This window comes from Dermacentor albipictus, chromosome 3 (genome assembly GCF_038994185.2).
Source record: "Dermacentor albipictus isolate Rhodes 1998 colony chromosome 3, USDA_Dalb.pri_finalv2, whole genome shotgun sequence".
In the NCBI taxonomy this organism is placed as follows: Eukaryota; Metazoa; Arthropoda; class Arachnida; order Ixodida; family Ixodidae; genus Dermacentor; species Dermacentor albipictus.
Genome location: NC_091823.1, coordinates 100,165,448 through 100,188,398, shown reverse-complemented (window position 1 = coordinate 100,188,398; position 22,951 = coordinate 100,165,448). Strand labels below are relative to the sequence as shown.

General features: G+C 44.3%; 1 protein-coding gene across 1 annotated transcript; it reads right to left on the bottom strand.

Moving 5' to 3' along the window:
* Nucleotides 1-1,540: 1,540 nt before the first annotated feature.
* LOC135901372 (O-methyltransferase MdmC-like) lies at nt 1,541-19,332 on the bottom strand. The gene is made up of 6 exons (XM_065431133.1): nt 18,982-19,332; nt 9,619-9,724; nt 7,826-7,944; nt 6,787-6,841; nt 2,906-3,039; nt 1,541-2,170 (listed from the first exon to the last, which is right to left on the bottom strand). Exons 1-6 carry the CDS (start codon nt 19,159-19,161, stop codon nt 2,021-2,023), a joined length of 744 nt encoding a protein of 247 aa, XP_065287205.1. The 5' UTR covers nt 19,162-19,332; the 3' UTR covers nt 1,541-2,020.
* Nucleotides 19,333-22,951: the final 3,619 nt, after the last annotated feature.

Here is a 22,951-nt window from a genome sequence, read left to right as displayed (position 1 = left end):
CACACTAATAGAATTAGCTGTGGTTTGGTTGAGCTCACCCTGAACGTGCAAAGCGAAAGCGTGGTCTAGTCTGGTTAAGTCTTGGTTTCACTTGGTTAACCTCCGATTTAGCTGTAATTATTATACTTATGTATAAAATCATCGTTAAGCCAGGCATGATGGCTGTGCATAGGTCAGTGGTTAGGCATGACTGTGATTAGGCTTGGGTAGAAACATCGTTCGACGGTGCGACGCCTGTTGTGCCACAGGGAAAGCGCAGGTGCTAGACATGCAAAAGGACGCCGCGAACATGCGCAGTGTCGAAGCACAAACGGACAGGGCGTGAACGCGGCCGCTACATTGATGATGATGATGATGATGCTGATGATGATGATGATAGTGGTCTAGAGAAAGGAAGGACGCTTGCGCGACGGTGCGACGCCTGTTGCATTACGGACCTTCTCCAGTGAAGCAGTTCGCCGGGCGATATTTACGGGGTGGTCAGACGCCGTCTGGCAACGACGGCTCAAAGCCTGCAGCTCCCGCACAATACTCACCCCTGCACAACACTTACCCCTGTCTGCTTCTAGTCTGTGTCCGTGTCACTTCGCGCTACAATCCACGATCACTCACCCCCGAATTCAGAAATGCATCTTAACTTGAAACCCATGCTTGATTTGATTTAAATGACGCCTGTCGTGAATGCACCAAATGAAACGCAATGAGCGTCTTGGGCGCGTTCGCACCAGGCGTCATTTATGTCAAGTCAATCATGAGCTTCAAGATATATTTCTGAATACGGGGATCAGGGAAGACGACACAGCCTCGCTCTCCTTGCACTGACTAGGTGAGCGCGGCACTCCTCCAGTCAGGCGCGCGACGAGTCACACGGTCAGGCGGCGACCCAGCTGCGGAGAGCGCGCCGAGCCGGCGGCGGAGTTCGGCGCGGCGAGACACGTGATGCGTTGCCAAGGCTACGGCGCAGCTGCGGTTAAATGAAGGTCAAATTGCTGGCGACGGCGAAACTCGGCCCGACGCGGTTAGTAAAGTTTCGCTTTAAAAATGGGGGTCGCTGGCGGTATTAGTGTCAACAGCTTCGAATGCGCGATAGCGTGCCGTACTAACAAATTCGCAATTGCATCAAAAAATAATTTCAGAGATGTCTCGCCAATCAGATAGACTCATATTTTACTGAGTAATCATTTGATGCGCGAAGAACATGCCCAGGTGAACCACACGCGGCTGAACTGAACTTGTTTGTGGTGCGGCGTGCAGTCGTGCTACAACTCGTTTAGTGAACGCGAGGTTTGGTCAACTAGTTGCATGAATTGTGCCTCAAGTGTGTTTTGTATGACGCCCTCGCTGTGTTCTTAATTTAGTGTGTGCGTTTTTTCTGTCCTTGCACGTGGGTCGACGAGGAGAAGCGGAGGCCCGATATGAGAGGCGCTACTATTTTCTTTCATATTAACAACTCGAGGCATGCGAGCATCCATTTTCTGCCGCAGTACAGGAGCTACATCTGCATAGTACGACAAAAAAAAGAAAGATACAAAACAACAGAGAAAAGCAGCAAACGGAATGTTCTTTAATACTGAACGTAATATTTCGCGTTCTTTCATAGTGGCGGCGCCGTTCACTGTATGCACGATAAACGGCGCCTCTGTTCTTGTTGTATTATACAAAGGTCATGGTAGCCGCTACATCGCAGCGGTGACAAAGTGTTTCTGTGCGCAGTTGGTCATTCAGTGCATATGCAACCGTAGACAGTGGCCGTCCTTGGTCCAAGGTCGATCACCGGTCGATCACCGGCGCGAGGCCTTGAGCTTGGATAGATATTTTACCCCAGACGTGCGTACTTTCGATCGTGATCGTGCTTGATCGGAATCAAATTATCGATCGCAATTGACTTCCTACTTCGGTTTCTGCAAAGGAGGCTAACTGAGAAATTCGATCCACGTCAGGCTATAGATCGTGATCGAGAGTGCTATACACGTGTGAGTGTGGTATTAAGAGTGACGTTGGGCGTTGTCCGTGGCTGCGTTCATTTCTTGACGAACGTGACGCCGTCGCCCACGGTGAGGAAGCTGATCTCGACGCGTTCGTCGGTCGCCAGCTTGCGGTTCAGCCGCCGGATGGCCTCCGTCTCGGGGTCGTCGATGGCTGGGTCGAACACTCGCGCGTGCCACAGGACCTGCGCAGACGTACCGCCGCCGCGAGTGCGCGCACATTAACGCAAGTGATTCCTTCTGCACCATTGCTGATTATAATGGTGATGATGATGATGACAATCATTATCATCATCTTAAAATCTTTGGCTCATACCCACTCACGGTGACTGGCCAGAAGTCGGGCAGATTTTACACGTGTGCTAAGCAAATAAATTTACAAATCCATAATATTGATGAATAAATTAAAGCTAGTAAATCCAAGACGATTCAGTAAACAGTCATTCTAATAGAACATGGAAGAAGAACGAAAATAATGTATGGACTTTTATGTATACGGAGGGGCGGGACCTTTATTACAAGAAACGTTCTTCAATGCACCTTTTTGAAGGCGGCGGCTTGGCAGAGCAACACAATGTCAGGAGTTATAGGGCAATCCAAACCTTCGAAGTTTGTATGGAAGAGGAGCTGAGAACTCCATCGTATAGTGTAATGAAACCTAGACTCTTGGAATCAGTCGCGTGATTCATCCATGTCACCTGCACTCAGGTCACGTGAAAGCGACTATATAGGAGCAGCGTGTTGAATCGGGCGGGTTAGTGCATCTCAGAAATTGAAGGTGACAGCGCTAAAAAGAGGACCAAGACGAGGGCATACAGATACGCTCGCTCTTGACTAGACTAGAACGAGAGTTCGTCTGCTCTCGCCTTGGTCTTGTTTACGACGCTGTTAATTAACTTCCCCAATTACGCACAACTCACATTGTCGACAGCGATGATGCCGTTGCGTCTGACGAGCTGCAGACTCCTTTCGTAGTAATCATCCATGCAGTTCTTGTCAGCGTCGATGAAAATGAAGTCGAAGAAGTTTGTTTTGCCTTGAGCGATCAGATCATCTGCGAGGTGAAAGCGGACACGAGACGATGGCAAGCTGTACGTGTCTGCAAAAGGCAGTTGCACTCAACCGCTAGACCGTGTACTAAAACAGCTGAACCCTGACTAACTATATACGTCACTCTCGTGCGTGCGTGCGTCTGGCGCTAGGACGCACTGTTCGTGGAGTTGGTATCACCAGTGGCTGTCGCTCGTGCTTTGATATCTGCTTCCTCTGTAATATTTTCAGTATTGCATTATTAATTTATAAGGCGCACGTCTGGACGCACGAGAATGGATGGATGGAAACAACTTTATTTTATATCCGGCAAAGTTTGACGACCCGGGCTCAGGTCTTCCATGAGGGGACTTCGAGGCCTTGCTTCGTCGCCGCCTCTCGGGCCTGCTGGACCTCCCACTCTTGCGTCTTGAGGTTGGAGCGGCGCAGAACGGCGGCCCACTTCGACGCAAGAGCCTCCGAAGCTAGCTGCCATTGTAGCTGATGTAACACGACACTCCCACAACATGTGCGAGAGCATCGCTCTAGTTTCCTGACATAATTTGCAAAGAGCACTCGGATATTGCGCGGGGAAAATGTGCCGCACTCGCATGCCTCGAGACGTCTGTGTGTGTTCCCTGTGTGCCATGAAAGGTTTTTCGCTGTTAAATGTAGCTGATTTGATTATTATAATCAGCTTTCTTGTTCTGAATTGACAAGCAGTCGCCATTGGTGAATACCATAAGTGAACTGTTTACAAATTACGCTAAAGAAGAGATATCACACGTGCATTCAATCTCCTTTTGGAAGTGAAGCACCGGCAGCCTTATAAATTGGTTAACGTGTTTTCCACGCAGAAGAAAAATTGCATGGGACACCCAAAACATGCAAGCCAAGCTATATGCGAACTGTGTGACAGGCTCTATGATTAATTGCGTGCTTTCTCGCGTCTACGGGTGCATTATATTTTATTTTATCTGTTCTATACGCTTGTCCGTCTACCTCCTTGCTCCGCTATTCCCGAATACGGTATAGCAAATCGGGATTGAAATTGGCTAACATCCCTGCCTAACTCTCCCATTTATTCCCCTTTCTCTCTCTATCTTGCTAATCGGACTTAATAACCGCGGTAATCGTTGGTACACAGACTTACTATCAGATGCCTTTGCATCTGGCTCTGGAAAGAACGGTTCATCATGGCAAGTGGCTCGATATGCAAGCATTCGAGTATCGTAATAGAATATGTTGCTGTAGTAGTTCATAAACAAACAAATTGTAATGTCCAGTTTTCCATAGCCAACAAAAAGCACGTAGCCAGATTGCTTTCAATCACAGCGATTTTGTCTCAGACGCTACGAAAACGTAAGCACGTGTGTATTGTTTTATTTATTTAATTATTTATTAGGAACTCCACGAAGACTCCCTGACAAGTTGCTGCAGGATGGAGACAAGCTTTAAGGTGTCACTGAGGTGCTACAGTTGTAAATTTTCTGATGCTTTGTTAGTCAATTTAAAATTATAAAATTAAGCTTAAACTGTGGGCGAAGATTAAAAAAAATTGTTTTTGAAGAATAGTCAGAAGAGTCATCATCACTGTACGGTTTTCTTTCATTTGTTTGCCAAGCACGGTTTTCATATCTAAATACAGATTATAAATGTACCCTATAAGGCACATGTTTTTAGGGGAATTGAAGTGTTAAGTAACGTATAAAAAATGCTCATTTTTTTTATTTAGCCATTGTTAATACATCTCGGTGTCGCGCCTGTACATATAACCTAAATTTACTTCGCAATAGCAAAGTAATTTATCGCAATCAGATAGAAAAGTCATTGGTGTGTTCAATGAACCAAATATAAATGTATCTGGAAAATTCTGAGAGCGTAATGATGACATAACGAAAAATGAATTTTTTAATTATATGCCTTGCTAAAATGAAGCGTTATCTAAAGTTATCGTACGATTTTCTTTTTCGTAGTTTATTGCATAAGCAACAACGATGTAAAAAATAAATGTGCCCGGTATCACAGAAAAATATTTATTATAAAGATAGTTACTCTTGTTGGCGTATCAAAGAAGTGCGAAGCAACGGGTTCTGAAAAAATCTACAAAAAGGACTTGGAACAGCTGCATTACTCCCTTCCACCATCCACCTCCTCAAAAAAAAATAAAGATAATAATAATCAGGAGAGCTAAAATTCGCCGAATTCGCAACTTGTCTCCCCCTAAATTTTGTGTTCGTCTAATTTTTTTCAACATTTCTTTTTCTAACTTATTTGAAAGCATAAGTACTGTAAAGGCATTCACGGGGAGCGGCCGGTTGACGGTTAGACAAGTATTTCATTGCGTAAATACTAAGTTATGTTCGAGCCGATTTCAGCATATCAAGTATCTCTCTCTTGCGCTTGCTGAAATGACCCAGAGCGTCATACACAGCAAACTAGAGAGTCAGAAGGTTCACGTACTTTGGTTGGCCTTTGTCCGTTTGAAACATTGAAGCAGTCATCCGGGACTAAACAACGTGTGACATAATGCCAAAAAAAGAATACATTATTGATTCTTCCAGTGCAGAGATTGATCCAGAGCGCCGCAGCCATCGTCCACATCAGTTACGGAGTTTCAGCGCACTTATTGAAGCAATTTTGTCACCGAGTCGTCCGGGCACTGTGATTTTCGTGTATTGATTCTCGACAAACTTTCGTTTCCTTCGTCTTTGCTCTTCAATCTCTACAATACTGCAGCTACTAGTAGGCCACATTGTGTAAACACAACAAAGAAAGACAATTTGCTATACATTTACCCCCCCAAAATATAGTAACTGTAGAGAGGAAACGGCGTGTTTGAAACGTAGCCCGCCCTCCAAGTGAGAGCTTATGTATATCGCAGATGGAAACATGTTGAAAATGCTTTTAAGCCCTTATTGATTTTTTGAACCTAATGTCAACGTTATAGAAAACAAGAAATATAGTAGACGATCCGAGTACTTTTGTGTTACAGATGAAACCAGTGCCTTAAATTTCAGTTTTACAGGCATTAGGTTGGGTTACAAGTTCCCCTAGATCTTTTTCAGTGAGACCACGGAGGAACGTAACTATTGCGAGAAAATGGTCTACAATTAAGCGTGCATCTAATGAGACAAAAACAAAAAAGAAACATGTGTTTTTTTTAATTGTTTTTAGCTTACCGTTATATCTGCTTCTATATTTCAAGTTTGCTCTGCACAAGTATTAAAATAAATTGAGCCAAGAAAGAAAGATCAGAGAGCACTAACTTCCACCAAATACCTTTAGTCATAATCTGGGCTTTCCACCATAATAACGAGCGTTCGGGAATAGGCTCAAGTCGCGACTTGTCTGTTTTGGCTGCCTTTCTTCGTCGCTGTATTTTTGCGTTTTCTCTATCTGCCAAGCATGGTCTTCTATTGAAACGGGAACATTCAGGTGTGATGCTACGGAGAATATGCAAGTCCTTTCTGTTATGTTGCTAAGCCAAGGCAAGCAGTCAGCGTTGTCATTGGCTTAGCGTTTCCCACTTCTTACTATATTGCTGCTTCACAACTTGACACGCAATGCGAGCGGCGTGAAACAATAAGCACTGCCACTACAAATAAACACACAACCAGGGCAAGAAAGAAAGAAAGAAAGAAAGAAAGAAAGAAAGAAAGAAAGAAAGAAAGAAAGAAAGAAAGAAAGAAAGAAAGAAAGAAAGAAAGAAAGAAAGAAAGAAAGAAAGAAAGAAAGAAAAAGGCACCGGGAATCGACTATCCCAACTTGCCTAGGGACTTCTTTGCGTCGCCAATAATGATGTCAATCTTGCCGTCGACGCCAGCCTACAAATAAAAAGTTTCGATAAGATTGTTTGCCATTGCACGAGCTATGTGCGTGTAGTTCAGGTACTGTGCATTTAGGAACTGGGCACACAGAGATTTCCACTGCCATGTCATTACTGTGGAATCCAATAGTAAAAAATACAACGCGGTTGCCGTGAAAACACGTGGCATTTGTTCCGAAAACACAGGATGCACTGCAGTAAAGCGCACAAGGTAATGAGAAGGTCGCCGTAAAATAGCAAAACGAACCCCACGTATTTATGGGCGTTGAGGCTTTCTTTTCCCTTTTTATTGCAAGTAATCTACTCGTCGATGTTCTTATCGCTCGTACTGTAGCAACTATGCACTTCACAGAACGAGTCATATACCGAGATAAAATTTTGCGCACTACGAGCAGGACTACTACTACAGATTCATGGCGTGGGTGGCTGGGACTAAGGGGCAGTATATTTGAGCCTCAGCCCAAGTGCGTGTGAAAGAAAAAATAGTAAAAGAACCAACGGCTGACACTTACCATTAACTTTGAGAAAATTTCACGAACGAGAAGTTATGCTGCGCGATGTGGCACTGCTCAACCATTTCCCAAAAAAATTGCAATTCCGCAAACAAGGGCCATTCTTGGCAATCGTTTTTCTACACCTTTCCGTCTTTATGGTGAAGTAACTTTCGTCACCATTTCCTGTTGTTGCTCACACTTGGGATTAACTGAGGAATGGCTTCAGTAATTTGCGATCGCAGAGACCATTCGGTGCTGAAGCACAAGTATACTAATGCATCACCCCACGAACAAGCATTCAGTTAATGTACATATATACATTGTTCCTAGAGTAAAAAACCACGCTGCAAATGTCTCAAGGAGATGCACCAAACGGGCATAACAGACAGAGCGATCATTGTGTACGTTCGTTAATAGTAGATGTGCGAATTAAACAGAGGAAACGATCACGCGCATCAAATGGCGAAGTCTATAGAAGAGATTTGTACCTCTTTCCAAAATGGCCTCCCGACGTTCACGGTTTCCGCGTTGATCTCCAGTCCGGTGACTCGGCCGTCTGGTGGAAGCGCCAGGGCAGCCGCTAGTGCACTTACACCGGTGAATACACCTATATAAAAGAAGTTATAAATGAAACACTACAGCTGTATAGTACACAGTGACGTATGAACAAGATGGTATCACTTCAGATACACATTTGTATCATAAACACGTCCCTTAACCAGTGCCGCGATCCATATTGTTAGCTTGCGTGCACTTATGCTTTATAAAGCTTTACATATAGCTTTATTCGTGCGTGTTGAAAAATTACCGCTAGTTCCACTCGGTATGGCATTTCCAAATCATGACTTGAGCTTACCACTGTCGTTTAAAATAAATGTGTACAGTCATTGCATGCTACCGTTCAGGCACGTACCCAAGGCGGCGCCCCGAACCCCGAAATTCAGCGGCATACCCCCCCATCTTCTCCCCGGCCACGCCACCACTCCTAAAGCGCCGCCAAATCAATCTTGAGACTTGAGAGCTATTTGGCGGCCAACAGTGCATGGGCTGCTGTTACAGTATTATTATGGCAGGGACATAGAAGTGATCGTTGATCGGGTCAAGGGAAAGGACACTGAACTGAAGGCGTGAAACAGATTGATATTCCCCCAGGTAAAAGATAGCGGAATGTTTTCGCCTTTCTCATTATATCGATGTTTGTTTCAGAATCTGAAGGTGCTGCCGCTAGAAAGGCCCCACTGATAGCTTTTCAAGGAGCTGCGTTTCATAATCATCTCTAAAGATTTCAAAATTTCAATCAAACCCTGCAATAACCGTTAAGCCCACAAGCATTATGACTCTCACTCGTCACCTCGTCTGGTTTTTTTCCTAATTGTACAGCACTTTTCGTGCAAAATTGCCAACTGGAAACAAGAGTCGCAAGGAGTTGAGAAATTAAGCACTCTTCAAAGGGAGAGAGCCAAGGCAACAGCCAAACAGGAAGGAGAAGCGAAAATTAACAAATTTAACCGTTGTTTATGAAAATGTTTAATAATCAACATATTTTTATTTAAAACGGAAGCAGTGGAGCGGAAGCAGCACCGGCAGTGGAGAACAATTCCTAGTGTTTTGAATGACACTCCTACACTCATCGGTCGAGCGGCCTGATGTAGCCACTTATGTGATGTGCTTATTTGGGTCTTTTTCTAAGCTTCCGCATTTGGTGCAGTGCGTCTAGAACCGCAGCGTCCTGCGCTCTACGCGGTTGTACGGGACTGGCGGCCACGCATCGTTACGCAACTGCCCAAATAACAATACGAGTCGGTTTCGGCAATTGGTAGAGCAGTGAACGAGTGACCCAAAAGAACTATGGTTGTTCCGCGAATATATCCTTCCATTAAAATTCATCCAGAACTCACCAGAAAAACACTAATAGAAACCTTCATTTTACGCTTTCGCTTGTTTACTTGTTCTTGTCTGTGTCCTTCCTGCGCCTCCTTCCGGCGCGAGTCAATTTGGTGTGGTTCCTGGTTTGCCAGGCAAAGCAGAGGTGTATATATCACAGGCCTACTTGTCAGATACACCTCATTTTATTTCCGTTTGGCTGGTTTACGCGCTTTTATAGCGAGCATTGGGAATTATTAACGTTTGCACTAGTAAAAGTAGACTCGCTCCTGATTTCCATAGGAAAGTTACCTTGGGGGTTATATTATTATTATTATTATTATTATTATTATTATTATTATTATTATTATTATTATTATTATTATTATTATTATTATTATTATTATTATCAACTCACCGATTTCCAGGTAATTTCTGGCTCCACTGGCCTTGAGGAAGATGTTGAAGAGTTGAAGCTCCGCTGTGTCGCTCATCATTACACGAAAGTGCTGCTTCTGGGTCTCCTTTGATGACGAACACATAGGGAAACGATAGGGGGTAAGAATTAAAAGAAGGGTGGGGGAACAGCAATTCTGCGTCACTTTATCTTTTGTACAAAACGAGCCACACATCTCTTTCGTTATGTACTTATTAGAAAACATTGACTTCGCTTCCTGCTACTTATCGAGTCCTGTACCTGCGCATGGTACACGTTTTCTCAATCACAAGCGGCAAATGTGCACTCTTACTCAAAAAGATAAGAGCAAAAATCTACTCTCGTGGGTGTGTTCAAATAAAGACAGACTAAGGGGAGTTCAGAGTATTTTTAGTTTTCAGCTTAATTTTTATACGAAGTGGGAAAATGTCATTGCCAACCTGCGTTTTGCAAAACTCGGCATGGATTTCTTGAAAAAAAAAAAAAGTCATATTTCACTAAAGCTGGAAAACCGCGTTTTAACAACTTGCAGATTTTACAAATTCTAAGGTCTATCGCTCTAAAATCAGCGTATTCTACCTAGCCAAAATATTTTGTATAAATCTAGACCACTGGTACTATTTGCCCACGGGAAGTTAAATTTATGCCCCCCCCCCCCCCCCCCCTCAGATTATGGTATTGAAAAAATTGCCCAACTTTGGTTTTTGAGCAACTGCGTCTGACTTACCACAAAGCCAAGGCCTTTCGGGTCATTTTAGCTGAGACGTTGAAGCAGAAAAATATTTCTGACAAAACTTCAAAAGATTTCTCGCAAACTGAAAGAAAAGGAAGTATGCCATTACACCACGCATATATTGCGCTATAAAATCCCAGCTATGCCAAAATAGCAAAATATTGCGAAAATGGGCATATATTAAAAATACAATCATCGCCCATTTTTACGAAAATTTCATAGAATACTCACCCAAGACTGACAGATCTAATACTGCAAAGACACGCTGCATAATATTATTTTAAGTGAGAGACGAGCTTATTTTAAGACCCATTTATGGTCACCCCAACGATGTATCTCGTCCTAATAATGAAATAAAAATTACGCTCGTATTCAATTCTGAACTCATTCCTTTTATTGTAGTGAAGGCGGCTGACTCAAATTGTGTCTTTTTTGCTTCTTTTGAGCCATGAAATGAGCTGAGCTTGAGTGTTCAACGCTCCTGCACACGTATATATATATACGTGTGCATATATATATATACGTGTACATATATATATATCGCTGAAACATCATAATTTCAGACAGCTCTTTGGTCATACTTAGAAAATTCCAACGTAAAATGATGTGCGTCATTGTTTTTTTTTTCCTTTCTTTTTTTTCGTTTTTTTTTCTTTTTCTTTTTTGTGCGTGCCGGCCGTATTGTTGCGTGAAATGTTGGATGCCATGTTTTAGAACTTCTGAAGGTGCTTTTTGTTCTTTTTCTTTTTTTTTGAATTTGCTACATGTGCAATTTTCCAGTTCCTGTTCCTAGCCATTGTTTCTTTCTTAATAACTTGTACCTGGCTTCTTCACTCGTTTATTTCTGTATTCAGCCATTTATAACCTGTGTTGTATATTTATAAGTTTTCTTTGATGAATCCCCCCCTATGTAATGCCCGCATTGGGCCTTTAGGGTATTGAAATAAATAAATATATATATATATATATATATATACATTATAGCAAGCCGGCGAGAGCACATACAGCAAGCTTTTTAAGACTATTCAGTAAAACCTATTTCTGGCATTGATCTGTACTTACATATGCTCACTGAAATACTTCCCGTGTACATATAGACGAAGCACTAGCCTATTGGGAACAGCAGCAGAACGCAACAGCAGTGGATGAGCCAGCTGGGTATGTTCAGATGATGACAGTCGCAAAGCAGGTGCTGAATGCATTTTTCGTTTTCACGTCATTTTTTTTATATTAAGCATAAAAATTCTTCCGCACCCAGTAACTGCGACTTCTTTTTCAACACCCATTATTTTTTTCACGCACGAGAAATCGTAACTGGAACAAGGTGCAAAAAATATTGTTATCGAGTCGCAAAACCATGCACACATTAGAAGCGTGTGGTATATAAAACAGTTTTCTACACGTTAACCTATTTACTCCACAGCTATACCACACATCACGCGGAATTAAATTGAATTTAATTTATTCTGAGCACGGTGCGGACAAAAACAGCGAATGACCTTTTTTAAGGACAAGACGGAAATTGGGAGATGGTAGTTTAAGAAAGAAAGATGCAACTCAGGTATTTTACGTGCTTGAATGGAACGCGTCTCACACTACAGCTTCTTTGGACAGGACTGCAATATTCAGGAACATAGCCTCTGGTGGTCCTGAATATCCTTCGATAGTCCTGAATAGCCTTCGGTAGTCCTGAATAGCCTTCGGTAGTCCTGAATAGCCTTCGGTGGTCCTGAGTAGGCTTTGGTGCAGCCACCGAAGTCATTCAATGCGCAAGTGATTTTGTGAACATTGTCGCTGGTAAACTTAAAAACGTTTTTCATTACTGCACATAAAGAAGAATAAAGGGCCAGATTTTAGAAAAAAGAAAAAAAAAAGAATGGAAAGGTGTCGGGTAGGTACAAGGAATTCAGACAACCCGCATGTGGAAAGACGAAAAATCTGACCGAGGAAATTCGTTGCAGGTAGCGCATTGCGCAAACACGGAACTGAAGAAGCTGTGAACTTGCAGTTTGCAAAACTTGCTTGCCCAACTCATTACTACTGGTTGTGAGTAACGCGAATAAAATCTTTCAGAAATCCCAAACCTGCAGCTGCCGTTCTTGCACTTTGATATCACTTCCTCACACTCTCCCTTTCAAGCCACGTTGGGAATTATCAATTATTCAACCTTTAGTAGCCTCGTGATAGCTTCTAAATAACCTGGTATTACAATAACGCTCGGGATACCTGTTCATTATTGGAACCTATAGTCCAGCCACCCTGAAGTTCGTTGCTTTATAAATAAAATCAGGATAAGTACTCCGTTAACCATGATAATTACCTACGCCGTTGGACAGCTAAGCGGATCAAAAATCCTAGTCTACGTCGAATAGTGTCATTATTAATATAGTGTAGCAACACATATTTTGCAGAAAGGTTATCGAGAGATGGTTCTCAAGTAATTTAACAGAGGTTGTAAGGTTCTCTTATTAAAAGAAAAAATAGGCGCCAGCCTTACTTTTCACGCCCTCTTTTTCTAATTTACCATACAGTTTCATGCAAAAGCAAGAAATTGGTGAACAGAGTATTTTGCGAATTGTGTAGCACTTAACGAACAACATAGAAAGAAAAAATTGAAGCTGAACCCTTAATTAATCCAAGGGGCCATAAGAAACGTCCAAAGAAGCCTCTTTTTCTCGTATCGTCGGTTAACTTCACTTTTGATTCCACGTGCCAAGTGGTATAGATGTAGATTAAAAGGGTTAACCTCTAGTAAACTCTTTTATACCACGCGATTTCAAAGTTTGCAACGTTTTGTTAATCGATAACAAGATTTCTTGCACCTTGTTGTAGTTAAGATTCTTTGTGAGTGAAAAATTGTGTCTTAGAAAAGTAGTCGCAGTTCCGCCGTGCGAAAGTATTCTAACGCCTACTATAAAAATTTAAGTGAAAACAAACAATTTTTCGGGACCCGCTTTACGATTGTCCTCATCAGCTAGCTCATCCAGTGCAGTGGCACCATCGCGCTTTCCCACTAGGCTGCTGTATCGTCTGTGTACAAGGGGAACATTTCAATTAGTAGGTGTAAGCAGAGATGAATGCCAGGAACAGGTTCCCCCGACTAGGCTTAAAAAACTGCTGTGTGCGCTCTCGCGTGCTTGCTACCTCAACGTACCGTAGTAGGAACACGGATGCAGGATCCCTGAAAACTGAAGCTCTACTCATTTCATGGCTAAAGAGAGGCGTTAAAGGCAAAGTCTGAGTCACTCTTCTTTACTACAGCAAAAAGGAGTGAGTTCAGAATTCAATATGAGCAGGATCTTTATTTTATTGTTAGAACGAGACACATCGCTGGGATGACCATGCACGCGTCTTAATATAGGCTTTGTTTTCTCATCTAAAATATAATAATGCAAATGGTTTTGCAGCACTAGATTGAACAGTCCTGGTTGCGTATTTTATAAAACTCTTATAGGAATCGGACATGATCATTTAAAAAAAAAGTCCCTAAAGTGTTCCAATTTTCGCTATTCTTGCAATGTTTGCATTTTTTCGGTTTTAGAGCGAAATAAGTACGCCGTGTATTTGCATACTTCTATTCTTATTTTGGGAGTAAGCTTGAGTAAGTTTGAGAGTAAGATTTGTCAGAAGCATTTTTCAGCTTCATCGCCTTCCTAAATTGGCCCAAGAAACTGATTTCGGGGTCAAACAGAGGCAGCTGCTCAAAAACACAAATTTTTCAAAAACATACTCTGGGTGACATAAACGTAACTTCCCGTCGGCCACTAGTACTATAGTGTTTTAGGTTTACCGAAAGAAATCTGTTGTTGCACAATGCCTTAATCTGCAAGTCGATAAAACGCCCTTTCACACCTTTAGTCAAATAAAAATATTTTTGAAGATATCCGCGCTAAGTTTCGCAAGACGAAGACTGATTCCTTTCTGCAGATACATTTTCCCATCTTATATACATATAGCGCTGAAAATTGAAAATAGCCGGAGCATCCCTTACTCTACTTATCCGAACACACCCTCTTACAAAAAACACGAGTACGGCCGGCGTTTAAGTAAAGCCCACAGAGATTTTACGAAATCCTCCGCTTGTTGATGTGGTTTGTTTCAGAGTGCTGTATAATAACTTCATTTCTGTCCGCTTTAGTTGGCTCAACAAGTGTTACTCAAATGATATTGCGCAACAAAAAACGACACGGATGTAAGAGAAGACGAAACACCAAGCGCTTGGTGTGTCGTCTTCTCTTACGCCCGTGTCGTTTTTTGTTGCGCAATATCATTTGAATAATGGATTACCAACTTGCCCGGAATGCTTCTCTCAATGAGTGTAGTTTTCATATTTGTCACATCGTTTATTTTATTACATTTATAAACTTGATACTTTTACTTTCACTCTATTCACCTTGAAGACTCCCGGGGTGGGTTAAAATATTCAACAAATATATACAAGTCAGTGCCTTATAATATAAGCGGTTACAGCATTTGTGTATAACAATGGGCACGTAATGGCGACTAGATCGGCGGGGAGGGCGTTCCAGTCGACAACAGTGAGGGGAAGAAAGGAACCTCAAAAAGTCGTAGTTCGAGAAAGAGGCCGGGCAATCCGAGACGGACGTGCAGTGCGGCGAGACATGCGGGTGCTGTAATGTACGGTGTTTGATTTACAGTGCTATTGTAAAAATTGTATGGAACCTGAGTTTCATCAGAAAGTTTTTCGCGATATTCAAGAATATTTTGAAAACTTCAGGGGCCAAATAATATGCCAATTTGATACAGTGCACAAACCGCATCAAAGCTGATGTAGTTGAGAAAAATTATTTCTCCGTACCCATGTAAATGAATAGGAGCTCCTGAGATGAAGCTATAAATCTTGCGCCCCCCCCCTACCCCCCAGCTGGAGCTTATATAGCACTTAACGCGAACAAAGAATAGATCGGCCCATGCCACATCTGGCGTGCTTCTGTGGCATTCCCATTATGCGTACTGCATGTGCAGATGCACCTCTGCCTCGCACAATTGCCATCTGTGTTTACTGCACGCTGCCACAGATGACCTCCCAATCAATGGCTTTTGCTTGCGTCGTCAGTATGCGATCCCTATAGCTGTTTGTGGTATTGCTGAGAGAGATCGAGGACACTATTCTGGGCGCCTGCCAAATCCCGCCATATTGTCAAGTTATCCATCTTTCCAGCTCTGGTTGGGCCCAGAGGGATGCTACGGCGTCTCTGATTGGCTCCGAATGCCGCCGTTACAGAATATGACAACGTGGCGGAATTTGAAAATATCCAGAATAGCAACACATGTTCGCCAAGCTGGGACAAGTTGGAAAATCTCTGCAGCGTGATGTAGCGGCGATGAAGGGGTTTTCATGACCTTAACGACAGCTCTTTCTTCTGCCGTGGTGGAGTAATGGCGTTGCGCTGCTAGTCCGATATCAAATCCCGGCCACGGTGACGCCATCTCGACGGGGGCGAAATGCAAAAACACCAGTGTACCGTGCATCGGTAGCACGTTAAAGAACCCCAGTTGGTCAAAATTATTACGGATTCCCGCACCACAGCGTACCTCCTAATCATATCATATGCTTTTTTATTTTTCATTTCACTTTACCCTCAAGGTCAAGGGCATTACAGAGGGGGATTGGTAAATACAAAAGAATGAAGAAGACAAATACAGTTGGTTACATGAGTGTTTAAATGGCACTTGTATATTAAAGATTAGCTAAGGCTTCACGCAACTGTTCATAATTATTAAGGCCTACAACTTCAGCGGGAAGATGGTTCCAGTCACGTGAGATTCGCGGCAGGAATGATTGTGAGACAAATGCAATAAATGCAAATGCAATTGGGCTTGTAAAACCCCAGAATTTGATTCGGCGACTGCTCCTTCGAATAGGCCAATTAAATATGCTATAGAAAAACCCAAACCGACTACGTGTGCGAAGGAGAGCCTGTACGGCGCGTTTGACACAACATTCCGCAAAACACGCAAGTTCTTTGTTTGCTTTCGTTTGGTGTTTTTTTTTCTTTAGCTGCGCGGGGAGATTTTGCTGGGCCAGCGCAGCAAGCACGTGTGTGCGAGATATGTGTCGTGCTGAGGTGAAGGATGGCTGTGCGTTCACTTTCGTGCTTGAGTGGTTGCTTGAATATACCTTCCGAGTGTATCTTGTTTTGAAGTTTGTTTATTAAATATCTTTCCGTTGTGTCAAGGCCTCTTTATTTCCGGTGCTTGCGGCAGTCGAAATACTGCTGCGGGAAGCCGAACGGAAGTGAGGACGCTGCATCTGACCACCAAAAGAGTGCCGGTCTATATTCCTATTAACGGTCTAGAAAAACAGTTTGGGTCAATAAAAGGCACGCCTATAGCTCCCATTTATCGTGGTATATATACGACATGTGTTTGATAGTTAATTCGATTTTCTTATTAGTTTTTTTTCTAGCTACACACCAAATTCCCCGGTTATATCTTCCCCATGTGAAATTTTACCAGTGCAACGGATCCGCCGTGGTTGCTTAGCGACTATCAGTGTCACACTGCTAAGCACGAGGTGGCCGCATTTAGCTAAGGGGAGGGACGAGGGGAATACAGACACGATCGTGTACCGCGCATTGCTTACAGGTTGAAGAACCCCAGGTGACCCAAATTAATCCCGCGAAGTCCCTCACTACGGCGCGTGCCTCGTAATCATATTGTGGTTTTGGCACGTATACGTGCCATATACGTGCCATATATGTTTTACGTGTGCGTAAAACCCCAGAATTTAATTAACCAAGCGCAATTCTCGTTTGTCTGTCCATTAATGGACAGACAAACGAGAATTCCAGCGCTCATCTCATCTGCTTTGCGTCCCATGGCAGCCAGTTCTTCGGGATATACTCCAGCGAATTCCTGTTAAACGACGAGCACTTAAAAAGGAACTGCGGGGTAAACAGAACGTGGACACCAACTTTAAGTAGGCCACCCATATAAGGCACATGTGCATTATTATATACACTCATCGATGACACGAAACCCCTGTTTCTCTGAAGTTCGGCTAAACGGAACCTGTGCCGAAACTGCAACGGCCGTAATATACCGGCAATGCCCATACAACAGCACCGCTTCAGACGACGGTGCGGGAAATATATTGGCTGAGACGTATATAATCTATCCAATCAGACGCATTTCTGCAACGTCAAAAGTGAAAAAAAGATATTAGTGATTATACTATGTACAGGTTAACGTTCGAAAGCAACATATGTGACGCCGTATATAGTGGAAGGCTGCGGATAAAATTTGGCCGCCAGGGATTCTTTAATGGGCACATTATGCTCGATCGATTACGCACTCCGACCCCTTGAAGTTCGACAGTCGAGGCCGGGAAAAGGAACCCGCGACCTTATGTCCTGCAACATGACGTCATAGCAGCTATGCCATCGCGGTAGATGGGCAACTGCCTCAATGTCGTGAAAGCGGTCCTTTGCGGCGTTTCACTATGCTCAGCGTCTTATGGCGTCCGCCTTCTGTTGAGCGTCGCTATAGGAACAAAGAAATAGCTGTATCACACCAAACGTTCTTATTCTCGTGATGAAAGATGTCGTGGAAGTGATTAATTTGGTCCAAGCGACAGCAAATTGTCATTGAGAAACACAAGAATATCGTGTCGATGAGCCTATGGCTATGTACGAGTATGCAGTCGTCGCGATCCAGTGTGCGCGACAATATCCGGACAAACGGCGAGGGGAAAAGTGAAATCGAGACTCTGCAGCGAAATTCCGAACACGACGGCTGCGCATAACTTCAACGCGGCCTTTCGTACACGCGTGGTTAAAATTAGGCTGCAAAATCGAAACAGAATCATTAAATCTTTATTTTTCTTTGAGCCAGAATAATATCAGCAACAATAGATGATTCTTAAGCAAAGGTTTCTTTTAAGATCTTCTGTGTCCTTCGCTTAACCGGAACTATTGATAAATAGAACTGTTTTTTTCCCCTCTAAGTTCAGCTTATGTGGAGTCTGCCCCTCCGCCCCCCCCCCCTCTTGTCGCTTGTCAAGCAACTAAATGCCCCAGCTTTCTGCGTTAGCAGGTATATTGCCATGTGTGTGCGTGCGTGTGTGCGTGTGCGTGTGTGCTGAGGGGGGAGAGGGGGGGTGACAGGACTTCCCCTCTGGATACTCTACTGTCCGAACGTCTTACAGCGACAAGGTGCGGGGCACCTTGTCGCGGTAACAAACACTCATCAAACACTCAGTGAAGCGACATTGTTAGCGACCTATGGTATAAAAGGTTAACATACCCGCCATCTGTAAATAAGTGTATATAGTTGTTTCCTACCACACTATCCTTTCTGCTATTTTTTTCTTCCTATCATTTACTTCTATGGTGCCTCGATACTACAGTGGCTAGATACCGCGCTTCTTCAGGTCGGCGCTGGCATTTACTGCCGTCGCCACGCCCCCTTCGTTGGCCGCTGCTCAGGTATCAGCAGCCCAAGGTAGATGTAGCTACAGTGCGCGCAGCAGCTATTCCCACTACGAAATTTAAAAAAAAATAAAAACCTGCTAATACCGCACCACGTTCACGCTGTAATGCTGGAAACGCGCTTCGACTCGCTTATTTTTGCGCTCGAGACCGACTTACCTGACACAACTTCGCGAGCACGGGGTGAAGCGGACCGCTGTGGTTGGCCACATAGTCGGCGCAGCCTGACGCCAGGTTGTCCTCCTTGACGAAATGACCGCGCCCGTTGGTCGCCCACAACGCAATGGAGCGGTCCAGCGGTGCCGAACGAGCGCCTGGACGGACGAGAGGATCGCTCATATTTAAAGGAGGAGCAGGCGTGCACCGGTATCGACGGCCGAGCAGGAAATGAAGCGAAGGCCGGCGTAGGTGCAGATAAGCGGCGAAGCAACCCGCATCGACAACGTGATCGCGGCGAACTACCCTGGCGAGGCCACGAACGGCCCAACGGCCTCGAAACGAGACGGCGGCGGTAAACATAACGACACAACTCTTGACGCTGTTGCCAAGTTCGCAGCGTGGCGGCGTTGCTTCCGCGCGCGGCGTTTCCGACCTTGACGGCGGAGGCGTACGCCGCAGCCATAGACGCTATCGCAGAAGGCAGCGTACAATTGTTTCCACGGTAACCTCGCGGCGGCAGCTGCGTTTTGTCGTTGATGATAGTGGCGCAAGCTCGCTAGCTCTTTGCTCCGCTTGACGAAGCGACAATACTGCTGCATCAACATAATCTGCAAGCGATCGCCGACGATAAGCATCGTTCGCGGCAGGCCGCCCTCTGGTTCCAATTCTGGAGGACCAGGCGCTGTTACTCAGAATTTGAACTACGCTGCACCGACAGGCCCATATTCCTACCCTACTCCAGTCCTCTGGATGTGCGGACAGCACATCCAGAGGAATGGAGGGTGTTTCAGCGAACAGGGTGTTTCAGTGAACACTTTCAAAAATTCTTAGAGGTTGCCTGTGGCAGATAGAGCAATTTTAGTTCACGAGCTGGTCTATCCTCGGAAGAGCAGACATTACTCGCACAAAAATTTTTAAATGCACAATCGACTAATTAACAATAATTCACGATTTATATTTTTGACTACCTACCTTATGGCCCATATTGCAATGACCGAATTCTAGCCATGGAGTTCGCAAGGCATATCCACTTGGAACGAGTTCTCGGCATGACGCCAGTTTCGAGATATGAATTCCCGAACTTTGCTGAGAAATGCATCGGCGTTCCAGTTACTCTCTTAACAAAACGTCACTTCTTGCATTGAAGCACAAAAATAACTGGAACGCCAATGCATTTCTCAGCAAAGTTCGGGAATTCATATCTCGAAACTGGCGTCATGCCGAGAACTCGTTCCAAGTGGATATGCCTTGCGAACTCCATGGCTAGAATTCGGTCATTGCAATATGGGCCATAAGGTAGGTAGTCAAAAATATAAATAGTGAATTATTGTTAATTAGTCGATTGTGCATTTAAAAATTTTTGTGCGAGTAATGTCTGCTCTTCCGAGGATAGACCAGCTCGTGAACTAAAATTGTTCTATCTGCCACAGGCAACCTTTAAAAAAAGCTTGAAAGTGTTCGCTGAAACGCCCGGTATATGAACATTGAAGAATATTGCATCTTAGTGACACAAGCGGTTTCATCCTCGATTATAACAAATACAACCGGCGTAAAGCACTCGACTGAATGGGTACGCCGCACAATTGCTTCAAGAACTCCTGCTGGGCCAAATTGAATCGTTAGTTTCCTGCATGCATAAAAGCTAAAGCAAAGCGGCTATCCTCAAACAAGCCCAGAGCCAAACAACGTATGTTCGCGCGTGGCGATTTTGTGCTAGGTGTAGATGTGGATCCTTGTGATCTACCGGCATGTACCCACTCTGGGGGATTGGCCAAGAATCGGGTAGGTTATGGTAAAGTGTAAAATAAGTCGACATTTTTATAACAGGCAAGCTATAATCGAAAGATAAAGATTGTAGAGCCCGCACGATTTTATGGAAGTGAGAATTCTAGCGTGACCATAAAGCAAAAACAATTCAAGTCCAATTTCGGTGAAAGAAAAGGAGTGCTCTCGACACCTACCCGAAAGAAAGAAGAAGCGGAACGCAATGGAGCAAAGTCGTGAGTCGACCGAGCGCATCGACGACGTCGAGCCCCCCGTGTCTTTCGGCTTTGAGCGCGACCCGAGGTACGTCGCTGGAGCACAGATCGCTCGCCTTCGAGCCAGTCACAAAAAGACAGAGTTCGTCTCACGGCTCGTCGGGGAATTTTCTAGCCAGTGAGGCAGATGGTGACGCCTCGGAGATCGCACGTGGGCTGTCAATTGCTTGGGCAAGATGGCGGGATCTTCCCATGCACCGTTACAGCATAAGTGCTAGCCAAGCTGAACGGTAATGTAGCAGACGACACTGTGGAGGTAGCAGACACTGCTTGTCTCCGCACGGAGCCAGCATGAGATCTCGGGTTGTCTTGCTCATCACACGCGACGGTACGCAGTATAAACGCAGCTGAAACTGTAGGAGCATGCTTACCCGTCTGCGCCTATACGCACGACCAACAAGAGCATGATTACGTAAACAAAAAACATAATAATAAGAAGAAATGATAAGCTATATCGTGCCTTCAACAAGTGACGAGGTGCTAACACTTGACTCTATTCAATGTACAACCTCGGATAATCTTCCTTGCACATATGCATCACAATAACACCGGCAACGCGGGCATGAGCGCGAATTGCGTATCGCAGCCACGCTTGGTACAATGGACTGCAAAAATGCGCCCCGTTCTCAAGCGCAGCTTGTTGTAAGTACTCACGCAGGCGGCCGTAAACATAGCTGTCAGTCTCTACGGCGAAAACGAAAGTAGTCACATCAAGGGAACACGACCTCGTCAACTTCAACGATCTTGCAGAAATTAAGCTGTATCACATGGTAACCAGGGTAGCGCTATAACCTTCCATATCGCACGTTTGCCTTGCTCTGTTTGCCAAGCAACACGTACAACTTCGTTCGTGTCGGCAGATCACCCCCTACGAACATTAGTTGTCTTCCAAGGCCACGCGCACTCCCGTTTCGAGAAAAAAAAAGCACGCAGCTCTACATTTCCGGACTGTTAGAAACCTAAACGCAGAGTGAATTGGAAAGAGAGTATGATGAATACACTAAATATATCAGCCTTCCTACGTACAGGCTGCGAGGCATGGCGGCCAACAAGACGTTCACCTCGGTCGCCTGCGCCATCGTGATCGTATGCATATTCTCTTGCGTCATCCTTTCCATGGTCCTCTACCCAATCCTGGGAAAGATAAAGAACGGTAATTCGCTTTCCTCCTTATGTCTTGCTTGCCTACGTGGTTGATGAAAGATGTCCGTCGCCACCGTAGGTAACAGTAAGAATAACGCGAAATTGTCATGCGTCACTGCCGACGTCAAAAATGGCGGAGAAACGGCGTCACTGCAATCAGAGCTTTTATTGCGCGTGTAACCTATAGAAACATTGTAGAACGGATGAGGAGATAGAGAGGTAGTTAATGCAATTAGATTAACCAGACGGGCTTCCTGTTTGCTCCGCGTTGTGATATGGGGATCGGGATAAAAGGACGAAAAGAGAAAGAAGGGGAGTGAAATAACACTTGCGGCACGCGGCCGTGAGTGCTCGCACCGAGCAGCGAACTGACCGACTTGTGAAGCTACAGCAACGTCCTTGTTGCTTTCTGGGCCCGCAAAGCATATGCAGTCTAACGATATTCTCTTCTGAAGATGACCTTGAGTATAGCTGATTTAATGAGACGAAGAGCAACACAAGGGGAGGTACAGATACAATGGACTTGGATGACAAAAAAAGGAACCCAAGATAACCGTCGATATTATCTATACAGGTGTAATCGAACATTGCATTGTTAGTAGCAGCCTGTCGACGTCCTTCCTTGTCGGCCTAATCGTTATGTGTCGCTTTAGTACTATTTTTACTGCAGTGCTATATAGCGAGTTGCCCACCGGTCCGTTCTGGTGAACATTATACAATACGTAGTTCAGGACAACATTCATTTGGGCTAGATGGTGCATACTTGAATTAGGAAGGAATAGCGCCTA

Excerpts from the sequence above, each read along its gene's own strand:
- LOC135901372 (XM_065431133.1), bottom strand. The coding sequence starts at position 19,161 with ATGAGCGATCCTCTCGTCCGTCCAGGCGCTCGTTCGGCACCGCTGGAC. Across the intron at positions 7,945-9,618 it reads CAGAAATTACCTGGAAATCG|GTGTATTCACCGGTGTAAGT; the intron begins GTGAGTTGATAA and ends TCTTTTATATAG. Across the intron at positions 6,842-7,825 it reads GGAGGCCATTTTGGAAAGAG|GCTGGCGTCGACGGCAAGAT; the intron begins GTACAAATCTCT and ends TTTTATTTGTAG.